This window comes from Narcine bancroftii, chromosome 6 (genome assembly GCF_036971445.1).
Source record: "Narcine bancroftii isolate sNarBan1 chromosome 6, sNarBan1.hap1, whole genome shotgun sequence".
Taxonomy (NCBI): Eukaryota; Metazoa; Chordata; class Chondrichthyes; order Torpediniformes; family Narcinidae; genus Narcine; species Narcine bancroftii.
The window spans coordinates 85,910,705-85,928,303 of record NC_091474.1 but is presented as its reverse complement, the minus strand read 5'-3'; the positions used below and the strand labels follow the sequence as shown (position 1 = coordinate 85,928,303).

Genomic DNA, 17,599 nt, shown 5'->3' with positions numbered 1-17,599 from the left:
CCTTGATGCCAATACAGTTCTTTTAGCTTGTTCTGTTTTGTTGCCAGGCTAATATTTTATGTGTTTTTTCTCCCTGTTCATAATACTTTTGCTTTGTTTTCATTATGTTCTTCTCCACCTTATATGTTTGTAGTGTTTCTCATTTTATTTTTTTGTCTGCCAATTCTCTCTTTTTCGTTATATCATCCCTTTTCTCTAGTTCCTTTTCTGTACTTACTATCTCCCTTTCCAACTGCTCTATTTCCCAATTGTAATCCTTTTTCATCTTAGTTACTTAACTTATTATCTGTCCTCTAATGAAGGCTTTCATTGTGTCCCAAAATATGAATTTGTCTTTAATTGATTCTGTGTTTCAATAAACTGTCTAAATTCCTTCCTTTTAAGTAGCACGGAGTTTAACCTCCATCTATATGTTCTCGCAATCATCAACTGGTTTTGCAGTGACGGTTATTCCATCTCCTCCCAGCCCTCCCACCGAAAATACTTTTTGGTTTTACACATATAACAAAGCTCTCTTTTTTTTTAACCCCCTTACTTCCTTCCTTAACTTCTCATCACTTTTCCCTCTTTAGTTCTTTACATATACAATGTTTTTAGATCTTTATATATACTTTATCACCGTTCTTCATTCTTGTTACATCTCTTCATCTCTTCTTCTGTCCTGCAAACATTCTGCGAATTCTTGTGCTTCCTCCAGATCCGAGAACAGTCTGCTTTGCTCCCCAGGTATAAATATTTTAAGTACGGCTGGATGTCTTAATATGAATTTGTAACCTTTTTTCCATAAAATCGTTTTCACTGTATTAAACTCCTTCCTTCTCTTTAAGAGTTCAAAACTTATGTCTGGGTAAAAAAAATATTTTTTGACTCTTGTATTCCAAAGGCTTATTATCTTCTCTAATTTTATTCCTTCCCTGCTCCAGTATATTTTCTCTTGTTGTATATCTCAAAAAAATTATTAAGATTGACCTTGGTTTTTGATGTGTCTGTGGTTTCGCAGTTAGTGCTCTGTGTGCCCTTTCTATTTCATTTTTTCCTGCATTTCTGTCGTTCCCAGGACCTTTGGGATCCAACCTTCTATAAATTCCTTCATGTCTGTGCCTTCTTCACCCTCCTTCAGGCCCACCATTTTTATGTTGTTTTGCCTACTATAATTTTCCAAAATATCAATTTTCTCAGCTAACAACTCTGGTGTCTCTTTAATTTTTTGTCACTTTCTTCCAATTTTTCTCTTAAGTTATTTACTTCCATTTCTACAGCCGCTTCCCGCTCTTCCACATTCTCTACTCTTTTCCCTATTTCTGTCATGACCAGCTCTCAACTTTTCATTTTATCTTTTGCTCTTTTCATTTTCCTTTTAATTGCACTAAATTCTAATGATAACCATTCTTTGAATGATCTCACTTGTTCTTCAAAAAAAGCTATATTCTATATATTCTGTCCATCAGTTTTACCTTCTATTTCTCTGTGAAGATTTTGGTCTTCTTCTTCCTCTTCTTCTGTGTCTTTACCTGTGTTTGTGTCTTCTTCTTCTTCTTCTTCTTCTCTTCTTTGTGTCTGTGTCTCTTCTGTTTTTCCTGATGAGCTGCTTGTATCTCTTTGTTGGGCCTCCTCTTGCTGGGCCTCTTGCTGTTGGTCCTCTCCTCCTGGCTGATCGTCTGTCGGGCCTCCTGTCATTGATCCACTTGTCGGTCACCCCTCCATCTTTCTCCCTCGTCTGTTTCCTCGCTTCCTCCTCTGCCGCCTTCCTCGTCTTCCAGCTGAGCACCCTGGCATCAGGCTTCCTTCAGCTGTTCACGCTGTGGCTGCCCACTCCTCTGCTGAGCCCCCTCCTGTCGGTATCCTCTTTTTCTTTTGATTGCGCACTGTGCATGCACAACTCCTTGCGCATGTGCAGTTGCGCACTTTTGTTTGGCTCCGAGAGCCATTTTTGAAGTCCACTGGTCAGGAGGTCGTGACGCCATAGGGCAGGCACTAACCTCGGGGAACGGGTGCTCCTCGCCACCACAGCTCCCTGTTCCTTTGTGCAGATAAGGCCTTCTTCTTTTTCTGCGGCATCTTTTCTACTTTTTTTCAGTTATTTTTATTTTCTCCTTCTTGGGTGCCATCTTCTTTCTCTTCTCTGTCACTTTATCCTCTATTTCTTATATTTTATTTTTGTTGAGCTTTGTCGTTTCCTAACTTTTTTCCTATTTTTCTGGAGAGGGCTGGTTTTCCCGACCGGCCACTACTCCATCATGTGACTCTCCCAAGTTTGTTTCAAATATCATTAATTGTCCTGGAATACTGAGACAGTGAAAATCTTTATAAGAGTGCAAGTTCTTTCTTTCAACATGCAGAAGTGGTTACAATGCAATTAAAGGTTGCAGTATACATCTAAGTTTAAATCTTAAATCAATAAAAAAAAAGCCTTCTGCTGATGCAATTCCCGTTCAATTAAACTTTTGCTGTTAACTTTTTAACCACCCATGCAAGCTTCTTGAGTATGACATGCATGTCTGGTTTCTCTTGAGCTTTCATTCCAATTTGAAAAGAAGGGAGGCTTACCATTGGACCTGGGGGGCCCTCTGGCCCTGGTAATCCTGGTGGCCCATTAACCTACAAAAGCAACACACACCTTTCACACAAAACACCAGGCAAACTCTGCAAATTGTTCATGCAACAGAGTAAACTATGCTGCAAAGGTGAAGATTATAATTTAAAAAAATGTAATTGTTGATATGCTTCAATATCAAAGACTTTTACAGTTTGATGATCAGATGTAAATTCTTCCACATTAATATATCCATCATGTACATTAGTCAATAATACTTCTGTCCCATCAGCTTTGCATAAATTGTTGTTCTTGCAGTACCATTTTAATATTATAAAAATATATATTTTTAAACACACCTATTGTACCCCAGTACAAAAATGTTTCAATTATATTTTCATAATTTGCTTTCATAAGTTTCATCTGTGACTTTGATCAGGTTGCATTGCACAAAATGACCATTTTCAAAAAGGGGTTAAATGTATGAACAGGAGAAATTTGCAAGGCCATTTGGAGAAAGCAGAGATGAAGGACTATTTTGGAAATTCTTTCAAACAGGCAGAATGGCTTTCTTTTCGATGCCTTCTGATATTAACTCCAAGCTGCCATGCCAGGAAATAGGGTGGAAGCAGATTTCTGATTTAAAAAAAATTTTATAAAGTTTATACGTACAGGACAGTAACAGGCCCATCCAGCCCATCCTGCCCAAATATTCCAATAAACCATGACCCTTGTACATTTAAAAGGGTGGGAGGAAACCAAAGAACCCTGAAGAAGTACACAGCCATGGTAAGAACATATAAATTCTTTACAGACAGTGTAATGTTGCGCTATGCTAACCATGCCGCCTCATGGTCATTGGGAAAGTTCATGGCTTACAATATTTACTGATGGCTAATCCATCTTCAATGATACATCGAGAGAGATTAAAGAAGAGAGAATAGTTGATCTAGCTGTGGATCACTTTTTGCATATGTGTGTGTAACGTTTTTATCAATGCTGGGCTCTGTGATGGGTTCAGTTTTTTTTGGAAAGAGAGTATAATAACAAGGCAGATATAAAATGAATTGCTGTGGTACAGTGAGTCGTCAATGGTTAAAAATCAGCTTTCATATCATTCAGCATCCAACCTCATGGCCAGAACGGAATTGCTAACAAATATTTATTTCTCCTTTGTCTTTGTGCCTCAACCCCCAAATGGAAGCTACTAAGTTGACTTTTCACCAGTAATATTATTGTGGCCACTTCAATGCCAAAGAACCTTTCAGGACTGCTTTGGAGAGAAATTCACTTTGGAGAGATCTGTCCAAAAATGAACCACTACTTCAGGGTGAGTTCTGCTCATCTGGGGTCCAATAATGACACAGCAGCAGCAAGCAGCCAGTGATAGCCTGGCCTTAGCTCCAAGTATTGGATGAGGTACAAGACTAGGTGTAGATAAAAACATTTTGGCTGTTTCCTTTGTACTTGGAGATGATAATAGAAAACCTCTGCTTGTGGCTTGGCACTAAATGAATGCTAAGTGAATTGAACAAGGATCAACATCTTTGAGGATCTGTCCATGTTGATGGAATCACAAAGAAGCCTCGCCAGCAGCTATACTTTGTGAGATGTCTGAGGAAATTTGGTATGTCACGGAAATCTCCCAAAGTTTCAACAGGCATACCACGGAGAGCAGTCTGGCTAGATGCATCATTGCCTGGTATGGAGGCACCAGCTCTCAAGACAAGAACAAACTCCAGAGGATTGTTCATTTGGCCTGCGACATCACAGGCACCAGACTTCACTCCATCGAGGACATCCACATGAGGCAGTGTCTTAAAATACAGCCTATATCCTCAAAGACCCCCATCACCCAAGCCACGCCCTCTTCACTCTGTTACCATCAGGATAAAGGTACAGGAGCCTAAAGATGATTGCACAAGGACAACTTCTTCCTGCTGCCGTCAGATTCCTGAATAATCAATGAACGAAAGATACTGCCTCACTTTTCATGTACTACCATTTTTAAAATTTATAGTAATGTTGTAAGATGGTTTTAATATGAATGTTTGCACTATGATACTGCCCCAAAATACAGAATTTAATGTCTTGTTTATGACAATAAATTCTAATTCTGAATCCATTCCATTGACAATGCTCAGTTTCTCAAAAGACAACCTCAAAAATCTAAAGCAGTGGTTTTCAAACTTTTATTTCCACTCACATACCACTTTAAGAATTCCCTTTGCCATAGGGGCTCTGTGATTAGTAAGGGATTACTTAAGGTGAGTGGAAAGAAAAAGCTTTTTGAAAGCCACTGTTTTAATTGTACCCAATTGATTTGCTATGTGCATTTTTTCCTAACTCCAAAGAAAATGGGCCAATGACAATTTTTCTCAATCAAAATATTTCAGTATCAATTGGATCTAGCACAGTTGTTCTCAACCATCCCTTCCCACTCACATACCACCTTAAGTAATCCCTTACTAATCACAGAGCACTTATGGCATAGGGTTTGCTTAAGGTGGAATGTGAGTTTGGGGGGCAGTTTGGAAACCACTGGTTGAAATGGACAGAGTTTTAAGAATAGGGACCATTTGTTAATTAAGACAGGTTTTAAATGTGCTGGGGACTTAAGCAGAAAGGAGAGGGAGTTAATAGTTAGCCACTTCTTTAGAAGTCACATGCTGTAACTCCACAATAACCCCATGGTGTCAAGTAAGAAAAGCAACAACTGGGCATCGGCTGCAGATACTCACGGTTGAGCCTGGAAGTCCAACAGGACCTGGGAGTCCAGGGGGGCCTTGCAATCCAGGCTCTCCTCTTTCTCCTTTCTCACCTGTGGGCCCATCCAAGCCCTAAAAACAGAATATAAAATGAAATGACTTCAGGACACAGAAGGCTTATCCAAATGCTACATTGTTATGTTTTTGTAACTTGCAATGTTTGGAAATGGGATAGAAATAATTAAAAGCCATTTGAAAATAATTTTCATTTGGATCTTCTGCTTCATACTGATAACTAGTGTCACCTGATCAATTTAACAGCAGATGGTACAAGAAAGATGTCATATTCTTTTTAAAGGCAAACAAATTAGCATAATGGCTTTGTTGTGTGGACAATTAATTGTTTTCAAACTGCCCCCCCCTAAACTCACATTCCACCTTAAGCAATCCCTGTGCCATAGGTGCTCTGGAAAGAAAAAGTTTGAAAACCACTGTTTTAATCATACCTAATTGACTCATTATGTGCATGGAATCATAACTCCAAAGGAAATGGGCCAATGACAATTTTTCTCAAGCAAAATATTTCAATAACAATTGGGTATAGAGCAGTGGTTCTCAACCTTCCCTTCCCACTCACATTTCACCTTAAGCAATCCCTTACTAATCACAGAGCACCGATGGCATCGGGATTGCTTAAGATGGAATGTGAGTTTAGGGGAGTAGTATGAAAACTACTGGTTTAGATTATTATAAAGTGAAAATTGTTTGAATATAACTTTGAAACTTTTAAAATAGAATGGAAAGATGTAAATTACAAAATTCTGCAGACACCGTGGTTGGAGAAGGTCAAAGAGTGTCCTGCAGCAAAGGCAAAAATAGATAATCGACGTTTTGGACTTGAGCCCTTCATCAAAGTATCAATATTATCAAAGTATCAAAATAGAATGGAAATAGGATGAATATTAATGTCCATAAATTGAAAGCATGTATCTGAAATACTGTTTGAAGGCTTGAAAATGCAGGTGAACCAACCAGTCCAATATCTCCTTTGTCTCCTTTAGGACCGGGGAATCCCATAATTCCTGCCTCCCCCTTGGGTCCTTCAGGTCCTGGACGCCCTGATGGGCCAGAGGGTCCAATCTCCCCCGTTTTACCACGAGGGCCCTGAAAGAATTAAACCACATTATCCATGGAAGCTCTCATGGCCTTAACCAGATTGGACAAGGTGAAAGACATGTGCAAGTGGATAATGTGAACCCTAAATGCCCATCACAAAGACGTGTTCTTTAAAAAAAAATTACCTTTTCTCCATCAAGTCCAGGTACCCCTGGCAGGCCAACTTCACCCTGTCAATGTAGAATAATGTTAGTACATAGGATGTACTCTTGACTTCAACCCAAGAGAGAATTTTAGCTTTTACCTCATTGATAGCTAGATGAACAATTTTAATGAAATGGAAGGATAACTCTTCACCCATTCATGCCCAGTGGTTACATGATGTTATGCCCTGTTTAAGCTTGGATAAAATAAGATAAACATTAAAGATGTGGCTTTAATTTGATAGGATGTGGAGCCCATTCATAGATTACTATCATATTTGGCAGATTTAAGAAGTCTGGATGCTCCAAAGACTCTCTGTCTGGTGTCTGGGGGTTGCTTTTGATCCATATCCTTACAATTTTACAAGGTTAACCTTGTTTAGAGGGAGTAGTTAGATTAGTCAGAGGTTTTTGGTTTCCTTACAAAGAAAAGATGAATTAGTTAAACATGGGTTTAAATATGGTTTATCATGGATCATACCATTAATTAAGATTGAATATACCCTTTATTTATAAAGGAAGTGTTTAATATTTGTCTTATCTATTTTCTATCCAGAACTGTACTGGGATATATTATGAGAAAGGGATAAACTGTTAAATACCATATCTATAGAATTTGATGTCTTAAAGAAAAGAGACAAATAATCATTCATGGATAAGTTTTTGATTGACATTATATGTTTATTATGTGATATGACCTGTTATTTGTTATTATCAGATTACTTTGATTGTGGGATTAATATATTAAACTCAATAAAATATATTTTAAAAAGAAAGGAATAATGTATTAGTAAATACATTTTACCAATGCAATGCCAACAAGATAATTCTTCCCAAATTTCCTTCTGATGATATTTATGCCATTTCAGTGTAAATATTCAAGTCATAAATATGCAACAAATGCAAGCAAGTAAATGAGTTTTTATATTTGCTGTTATAGGAACCATTTTCCCAGACAAAAAAAATGAAGGAAGGATTTTTTAAAGTTTCTGTCTCAGTATCTTACTGGGACCTAACACACTAATGACATAGTGAAAAAAGCACGTTAGAGCCTCTACTTCCTCAGTGGAGGTTTGGTATGACATCGGAAATCCCGAGAAATTTTTACTGATATGCAGTGGAAAGTCAGCTGACCAGCTGCATCATGGTCTAGCATGGGGACACCAATACCCCCGAGTGTTTAACCCTGCAAAAGGTAGAGGTCTTAGTCCAGGGCATCACAGGCAAAATCCTCCCCTCCATTGAAGACATTTATTGGGAACGCTGCCATCAGAGTGAAGCAGCAATTATCAAGGATCCACACCACCAAGCACATGCTCTAATGAATCTTTGGAGACAGTAAATTGGGAGCCTGTTTTGTACTGTGACTGAAAATTCGCTATGGTGAATAACAATTTAAAATTATTACCGACAATGAGTGACCATTCCTGCTTTAAGCCAATGAACTCGGTGAAAACTTACCTTCTGTCCTGGTAGACCTGGCATTCCTGGAACTCCAGGAGGACCCTAAATACAAATGATACACATCAGCATCATTTCCTCAGGACAACATGATACATTAACAGTAAGGATTGTAAAGTTTAATTTCAGCCTGCAAAATCATGCAGAATTTTATCCAAAAGCACAATCTGTGCAAATGTTTTTGCCTCTTGTCATACCCATGGCTAATATTTATTATCAGTTTTTTCAAACAATCAAAGCAAAAAAGATATGCTGTTATTGTCTGATTCTATGAAACAGAATTGAAAGGATGATTTGCATCACTTTCTCACCTTTTATGAGGCTGAAAACTGCTTTACAAACAATGAAGCTATTACTGTTGTAATGTAGAGAATATGGCAACTAGTTTGCATGTCAAACTCCCATAAGTAGGAATGTGACAAAAGACAAGGCGTTTCCCTCAAGAAACCCATGCATATACAGACCCATTTCCTTGGTGCGATGTTTCTTTTATTGCAATAAAGAAACTTAGGTTCTTTAAAAAAAATTATACTTTAAAAGGTTATTTACTTTAAAGTTTATGTAAACAGCCCATGAAGCATGCCATGAGGCTGCAAGCCTCCATTACAGATCTTGCATGTTGCAGTCTAATCAAACAGGAACTATAATTAAGACCTTACAAACATGATCATTATCAATACAATACCTTTTCCTCTCAAACTAAGGGTCTTGATATATTAGTTAAGGAACACACTCAGAACTGTGTGGAGGCATCCATCTTGCATCCTTCTTAGTTGCCACAAACTGCTCTCTGACTTCCTCTAATGGTTAGGAGGATCTGTAACACACTATAACTACAGTCTCCAAACCCCTTTAGTGGTCAGGAGGATCTCTAGCACTCTATCAGTACACTTGCCTCCATCCCACTCTTCAAGATTTGACCTCATCTCCATGAGGCCACACTTTAACACCATTGACTCATCTCCTCAGAGTTAGTGTGCCAAGATATGGGTTGGGTTTTAACAATTCTTAAATGTACAAGGCCATGATAATAATCTTTCAAAGACAGTATGCCCCAACTTCATGATTTTGTATTTGATGACTGCGACTGCAGATAGAGAGAGATGGGAAGAGTGAGAGATGGGGTGAGTGAGTGATGGGGTCACTGAGAGATGGGGAGAGTGAGTGACGGGGAGATGACCCATTTAATGCTCCAACCATGGGAAAAATTCCTTACCCTAATCATCAACAAAATCAACTGCCATATATGTGGCATATGGGACCACTCTATACTGGATGACTCCCAGAACTCCCACCTAAAATGTAGGTTTTGAGTGACATCCTTTGTATAAGACAACTCCCAAAATCTGGCACTCAAATCACAATATTTGAATAATAAATTACCATGTAAAGGTTTGAATTTTATTTGCATGTTTTAAAATAAACCAACTTCGGCTTCAGTAATAGGCAGTTTAAAGCCTGCACAAAGCTGACAGCAGTTGTTCTGGGTGGAGAGACCCCGCGGGAGAGCACCCAGATTTAGCTGAAATCTATCAGGGCATACACAAGACAGCGTCGGAGCTGATTGCAGACAATCCTGATTTTAAAGTGAAATTTTTGTCCTATATGCCAGCATATATGGTATTCAGTGTCAGGAAAGATGCTCAACTTGACTTCATCCCTCAGAGCTCATTGGCAGTGACAAGCACGTAAATCTACAACGTTGACAATCATTTGCATTCAATGATACATTAAACAGACAGTCCCATAAAATGGTAACAGATGTTGATATTACAGTCAAGATGAGAGTGGGATTCAAGATTTGTTCTTGCTCAACGTTGCACCAATCTTTCAGGTGGAATTTAAGACTGAGACAGACGACCCTGGTATAAGAGTTGGGCAGCTTCTACTGTCATCCCATTTATGCAGAGTTGATTAAATACTGTGTGGTTTTACAAAGCAATTTCTGTGATCTGGTGAACATTGCAAGAAATTAGAGTGAATCCAGGAGTGACAATAATATTCCAAATGGAGCTGGTTAAGTGCATGAAAAGAGAAATGATTACAGGGCAGAGGATCAGAGGAAATGAACTAATTAGAGAACGCTTTCAATATCCCGCACAATGGACTCAATGGTCTCTGTTATGGACTGCAATGCTATTATTTGTAATTTGATTCAATTAAATCAAATAAATCATTTGTAATGTGATCTTGTTCACAGAACACAAGGACCATTTCCAAATGACAGGATAACTCCAATTATCTGAAATGGTCGGGACCGGGCCTATTTCAGATAAACAATATTTTTGGATAACTGTTCATTTTTAAAAAACAGCCCAGTAACAACAGCAAATCACTTGTAACATTGTTTAAACAACAACAAACAACAAGGAAATCAGTTTAAAGCATGAAATAATGTTTAATTCTCACCAAAAAAACAACCTGAACAAAGTAAGACAAATCTAACACCAAAATCTCTTAAATTCTACTCACAGGTTTTTCTAAAATTCCAAAATTTTTTCATCCTGTGGGATATTTGAGGATTTCTGATTGTTTCAGATTTCCTCATTTATCTGAATTTTTTCGGAGGTGAAATGTCATTTCAGCTTCTAAATTTTTCAGATAAATAAGGATTTTCTTATTTTTCTGAAATTATCTAAAATCATCCAATAAAATTTTCGGAGCTGAACAGTCGTCACTTACGGGTCCAAAAAAAATTCAGATAACTGTGGATTCGCATAATCAGATTTTGGATAACTGGAGTTGTACTGTATATACAACTATGTTTGACAAAGAAGTGTCATGTACAGTGAGTGACATGACTTAGAATAACACGTACCTGGAGTGCTTCATTGATGTTACCGTTATAGTCAATTATTTCAGTTTTTCCTGCTTCACCTTTAGAACCAGACAGGCCCTGCAGAGCAAACATGGGAAATTAAACAACTCATTTAGAGCCAGCTAACAGTATGCATAATTGAAGCTCATTTTATTAATTCCCTGATAAACAAGAGACTTAGTGGATTATCTTCAATCGGAAATTGTAACTGCAGAATCTACAATTTGCCCAGTTTTAAAATGTATACAGATCTGTGTGGTGGAAATAACAATTCAACTTTCAATACAAAATGAAAAAATACACCAAGCTGAGACTGTTTAGCCCCCTTGGCCCAAACATTAGTCCACATTGTCATGTCAAAGGTGGCAATCTCTTTTGATAACCTGCTTGCTTGTTCCCACATGTAAAGACATGTGGGGGATAGAGAAAGGAAAAGAGGTGAGGAGGTTGGAAGAGTGTGTGTGGAGAGTGAAGCAGAGGAGGTGAGAAAATTTGTGCGCGCATGTGTGTGTGTGTGTGAGTATGAGAGAAAGAGAGAGACCTTTTCTTTTCCTCTCAATTAACGGTGCAAATAAATGCCATATTTTAAGCCTATAGCAGAGGCACTGTGACCTTGGTTTATCAACACCCTGTTGCTTCCTCCAGGCCTAATCTCTGAGCTCTGCTTTGGCTTTTCCCTTCATTCACCACCAGGTGCTTGTTGTGTTTGCTCTCTCCTGTTCAACATGTCAGATTAAACAGCTCCGGCAGAGACCAACATTAAAGACAAAGAAGATTTGTTTCAAAAGATATAATTTCCAGTTTAACAAATGTACTAAACTAGCTAACATATTTTCTTTCTGGAATTAATTAATAAAACAAACTTGCCTTGAAATTACTGTCCTGCTGCTAAAGTTCAACTCACCTGAACTCCTCGCTCCCCCATTTCACCCTGTAAGAGATTGCATAACACACATTTATTGAAATATTATAAAAAAATATTTTAGTAGTTAAATATTTATTGTCCTCAATAACAACCCCCCCTCCCCGCCCCACCATTGCTGCATTTGCAATATCTTAAAGCTTCAAAGAAGGAATCCTGGGGACCTTGAAAGTGAGCCTCACCTCGGAGATGTGAAAGGTAATTGGGGATGGGAAGATTGAGGCGAACTTTCAGTCAAGATTTTCCTGGGAGGCCGGGTTATTTGTGATAGCAAGCTGCATCTTCCCCAATCCCAAAGCTCTTCCTCTGCCTCCTGCAGACATAACCCCCAAAAACCTACAGTGGACTACTTGCCATAATTCCTCCATCATTCCCAGGGTCTTCAATTAAAATTGCTCCATCAGCAATCAAGAAAACCCATCCCTAAACACCCTTTTCCAAAGTTCTGAAGTCCTCACCCCACTCCCTCCCCTTCCTTTCTCAGACACTCAAAACCTCAGCCAGCGACACAGACGTCAGTTTATGACCCAGTCCTCATTGGCCATCTGAACACCTCCCACTTCTGTCACAGTGAGAGTGGAACAATGACAGACAAATTCCACTGCAGAGGCACATTTATGACTGAATGGAAACCCTTGAGAAAGCTCACCTCCCCACCTGTACCTTACAACAGCAATGGCTAATTCCTAACCAAATGGATAATGGGGAAAACTGTCAGGTCTTGGATTCATATACTCTAGAGAGCTGAGCCTTAGAGGCAGACAATCCTTTTAGTGTCAGACTTTGGATAAGAAGTTAAATTAGATGACTGTAAATTATTTCAAAGCACTAACTTGAAGAAATGCAATTAAATTCTCTCCAGTGACCAATATTTGTTTTTCATCTGAAGCATACCAGGGATGCAGTGCAAATGTCTGAGGTGCTGGAGCTCACCAAAAACACAGTTTCCAGTTTTAAGTCTTGATTATAACAATTCAACATTAGAGGGATTAATGAAAAACAAAAGGACATCCACCTTCTGCCCTGGAGGGCCAACAGGTCCAGGCAACCCAGAATCACCCTTAATTCCACCAGCGGCAGATCCTGGTTCTCCTACATCCCCCTGTTTTAAACAAGATCACAATATTCCAATAGACATAGTTGCAAATCAATGATCAGCGAGATGATTTATTGTACAAATGGTAACCTTGGTAAACTCAATAACAGTACAACATTCAAACAGTAAACAGGGCACACCTCTGTGGCTGGAGCCCAAGTAACATCGCGAGGTCTCAGGTTTCTGCACACAAGCTGCTGAAGACCGTCACTCATCGAGAAGCAAATGGTTGCTCCAATACTGGATTCCTTGTGGAGTCCAATGAAAGAGACCTGTCTTCTGTAAGTTTGGAGACTTAGGTGATTAAACTGACTGTTTCAGGATTGAAGAAAGTGAGAAGTGCTGTTCATCATTACTATTCTTCATTAAGTTAATATTTGAGTATGTAAATATTTTGTCTTCTTTTAGATTTTAATTTTTTTTGTGTCTCTGAATTTCAGAAATATTTAATAGTTTGTTCATATCCTTCATGGGTGATGTCACATTGCCTGTAAGTTGGTAGCATCGGTTTGGACAATCATGAAAACTGATCATAGGAAGGAAAGGATGGGCCACACACATGTAGATAGCAAGTGAGGGTTTGGTGGGGAATCAAAGATATGGATTGGACAAGGTGACTGAATCAGAGAAGGGATGGAAGAGGAGAATTTCAGAAAGCACTCTTGGTTCGTAAGAGACAGCATGATACTGGATATGACTAGCCAAGTTTTGGATGAGCAGGTAGGAAGACAAGATTGTTGCCAAATGTGAACTGGAGTAATCAGAAAGAACCAAAGTTGTAGTGAAGAGGGTTTAACCAGCAAAGATAAAGAAGCAATGTTACAGAGGTGGTTTCAGTTTTGGAGAGACTCAGGGTCAAATAGATGCTGAAACCATGAACAAGGTGGTGCAGCCTTATTAGAGATGGAACAAAGGTGGGAGTGTTGAATCTGAGCTTGGATTGTGCTGATGACAAGCCAATGGTTTTGCTGTGGTTTGCACATCAACACATTCCACATCTCTGCAACTGAGCACCACAACCCAAATTCAGCGATCAGTCTAGGAGTAATGCATAACATTCCTGAGTTGGAGGGCTGGATGCACTTCACATCTGGCTCCTCAGCTGCAGCTCCAGTATAGTCCCAGTCATTTGAATGATGTTGGTAACCCAAGATGATCAGGATAATGAGGATATATAATACATATTAACCTTATTAAAAAAAACAATCTCAATCAGAGACTCATTTAAGGACACTTACTTTGCACATTACTTATTACTGAATATTTATATTTTTCTGTATTGCACATTATGTTTATATTTTAAATTTATACATACAATATATACAGGCCCTTTCAGCACACAAGTCTGTGCTGCCCAATTACTCCCAAATAACCTTCAACCCCAGTATGCATTTTTGGAGGGTGAGAAGGTACCGGAGCACCCGGAGGAATCCCATGCAGACACAGGGAAACACATAATCTCCTTGCAGACAGTGCTGGATTTGAATCCCGGTTACTGGCGCTGTAACAGTATGGCGCTAACTGCTACGCTAATTATTTCTTTCTTTTGTAACTCATCTTTTCTTGAATTCAGTTTTTTGCTCTACCAATAAGTAGAAATTCTGCCTTGCCCAGAGGAAAGAAACTGTGATATCAGGTATCTAACAATAAATCTGAATTTTGAAAAATGCTTTGTTAAATTATATAAAAAAGGCTATTTGAATCAATATTTTTCATATTTTATGTTTTGCCACAGATGAACAGATATTTGGAAGCAGTGGAAAAGCCCAGGTCACTACTTGGGTGAGTGCAACATTTGCTAACTGCAGTCCAACAGTCTAGCAACACCACCTCTTCTCTCGCATTGGTTGGTTGGTTGTACGTTTGGAATATGTATCTGCAAGCATCCCTCAACACTAATGCGAGCTACTAGTGTGCTATGAGTGATGATGTGGAGGAATTGGGTGGCATCACCAGATGGCACATGTTTTCTGTTGCTGAAGGGCAATTCATGGGCTTCAAATCTGAGGAACAAGTGGAAAATCCTTGTGGGCCACCACCAGGAAAGGAGCACAGATTATAGCTTATAAAATGAAGAAACTGATTATCATGTCCTGTTCCAATAGGACAAAGGTGTGTAAATGAACACTATTTGGATGCTTTCTTTGAAAAGTCAAGGCCTTAATTAATGTTGATTATCTGCATCAAGTGTTCAATGTCGGAACAACAGACTTACCTTCTGCCCTGGCATTCCATCCTTCCCTGGCATGCCACTTTCGCCCTGTACAGTATAAACACACCGAGGTTAGGAATCAAGTCATTTATTATTTTTATGTCTAGCTAACAACATTGCAATTAAAAAGGGAGCTTCAAATTCTAATTGAAGAAATGTCCTATTATCAAGGCACCAGCAGAGACTCTTCTTTCAAGTAAAATATCCACTAGAAATGAAACAGGAATCATTTTGCTGAGATAGTTCTCACTTAAAATTCCTAACTCCTCTACTGTTCTGGCTTGTAACTTGACACCACTTTCCATGAATCACCACATTGTAAACGAATACTTGCCATCAAAATAACTCATTTGATAGCTCCTAGTTTCACACAACACTGCATATCTTCAGAGGAGCATGTTAAAGAAAATTCATTGAACCAAAAGGTTAAGGAAATACATGCAAAAGGAAATAATCTGTTAATATCATCATCTCTTTCAATCTCTGGGGTCAATGTTCCTTTGAAACCAGCTAACTGGGTTCAAGAGTTAGGCTGTGAAGTTAATAGGCTCCTAAAATTTACCCATAGTCCAAGCCATTGATGAGACAAGCTTGGACTGTTATGGGCAAGTGAGGGATAGGTTACAGAGAAATAAGAGAGAAGAATGTGATTATTCAAGAGCCTGCATGTGGGGTGGGGGGGATGGGTGTGGGGATGGGAGCAATGAATGGCATCAGGAAATGTGAAATATAATGACATGCGCATGACATTTGTTTCCATTGTCTTCAATTGAACAAGACTAGGGGGCACACTCTCAGCATGTGGAGATATGGGACTTGACCATTGAGGAAGAGGGGACATTTCGACATCCAGAATGCAGTCTGTCTTTACATCAGAGGGCTGTGGATGTTCAGCCATTGAATATAAGATCAAGGGACCAGGAGGAGGCCACTACCTGGGAGGCCTATCTAGCCTTCCAATGTGATCGTGACTCGTGTGTCCTTGGCCCCATCTCTTCTCCTGTCCCAGTTTCCTTAAGCCCTCCATTCCCTGAATGATCAAAAATATATCTATTTTCTCTTTAAATAAAGATTAAATCGACATTCAATAAATAAAAATCAGGTGGCTTGGTTAGCGCAACGCTATTATAGCACCAGCGATTGGGTTCGAATCTGGCGCTGTGTGTAAGGAGTTTGTATGTTCTTCCCTTGACTGCATTGGTTTTCTCTGGGTGCTCTGGTTTCCTCACACCCATCAAAAATTTATGGAGTTGTAAGTTAATTTGAGTGTAAGTGGGCAGCATGGGTTTAAATGGCCAGAAATGGCTTCTACTGTGCTGTGAATAAAATTTAAATAGACCAAAATATCCACAGAGGTAGTGAATTTCATAGATTTATCATCCATGCAAAAAGGTTCAAACTTCTACTCCACTATAGCTGATATGAACACAAGAGGATATCGATATAGGTAGGAAAATGAACATGGGAGAGGTTGAGCCAGTCGCCTTTTGAAACACAAGCAATTGCAGATGTTAGAATCTTGAGCAAATAAAGGAGCACTGGGTCAGGCAGCATTCATGGAGAGGAATGGACAGACTACATTTGTGTTAGGAACATTTTTCAAGGTCTTTGATCTCTTTCTGATGTTCTTACATGAAGTTAAATGAGTGTAAATTTGGGCAGTACTGTATCTATTAGAAGCTCTACTTAAAATCTCCCAGTCAATCAGTAATACTAGGTTAGCAACAATTCCAATCACTCCACACCAACAGTTAGATTTCAGTATTGAGTACTACTTATGACAGTATGACACTGCAGACGTAGACCCAGTGCTTTGGGCATGCACCAGGTACCGTCCTGTGTTAATATTGCATGCAAGTCATTACTACCTACAGCTAAAACCCACACAGTGTGCAGGGACTTTAAATGTGAACTACAGCACTACCATACCATTCATGCATGGTAAGTCTTCCAAAAACATGGTCATTACCACAATTCAAACTGTAAGCTAACCATGATGCAGATTCTTCTGTCAGTAACATTTATGTTTCACTTTCAATCTATATTCAATGTGGAATTTTAAATCTTTAACCATTACAAGACAAACTGTACCCAGAGCATCTATATATAACTGCTTACACTGAACTTCCTGCCCTGGATAGGTCTTTCAGCTACAAAGACCGGCAGTGGCAGAGAGGATCAATGGAGTCTCCCTCCCTCCCATCGACGTGATCTCCCAGGATTGTTGCCTGAAGAGGGTGTGCAAAATCATTGAGAACCCCTTCCACCCCGCACAGAGCATCTTTCAGCTGCTCCCATTGGAAAAGAGATACAAGCATATCAGAGCCAGCTCCACCAGGCTGAGGAACAGCTTCTTCTCATGGGCAGTGAGGATGCTGCATGACTAAAGGAAATGGTCACACTGACCATCCGAGACTCTCATATTCATGAAGCAATATTTATTCATTTATTTGAATACTTGTCCTGTATATATACTATTTGTGTTTATTTCTGTTATGTCTGGTTGCGTGTTTTGCACTGAGGACTGAAG

At 39.1% G+C, this 17,599-nt stretch overlaps 1 protein-coding gene across 1 annotated transcript in view; it reads right to left on the bottom strand.

Annotated features, from left to right (window-relative positions):
* col13a1 (collagen, type XIII, alpha 1) overlaps positions 1 to 17,599 on the bottom strand; it is a 137,718-nt gene that overhangs the window by 35,549 nt on the left and 84,570 nt on the right. The window contains exons 23-31 of the mRNA XM_069885600.1: positions 15,073 to 15,117; positions 12,777 to 12,863; positions 11,744 to 11,770; positions 10,840 to 10,917; positions 8,022 to 8,066; positions 6,543 to 6,587; positions 6,274 to 6,405; positions 5,275 to 5,373; positions 2,548 to 2,598 (exon numbers count right to left, since the gene is read on the bottom strand). Of these exons, the coding sequence (XP_069741701.1) occupies positions 2,548 to 2,598; positions 5,275 to 5,373; positions 6,274 to 6,405; positions 6,543 to 6,587; positions 8,022 to 8,066; positions 10,840 to 10,917; positions 11,744 to 11,770; positions 12,777 to 12,863; positions 15,073 to 15,117 (609 nt within the window). The remainder of the gene's footprint in view (positions 1 to 2,547; positions 2,599 to 5,274; positions 5,374 to 6,273; positions 6,406 to 6,542; positions 6,588 to 8,021; positions 8,067 to 10,839; positions 10,918 to 11,743; positions 11,771 to 12,776; positions 12,864 to 15,072; positions 15,118 to 17,599) is intronic.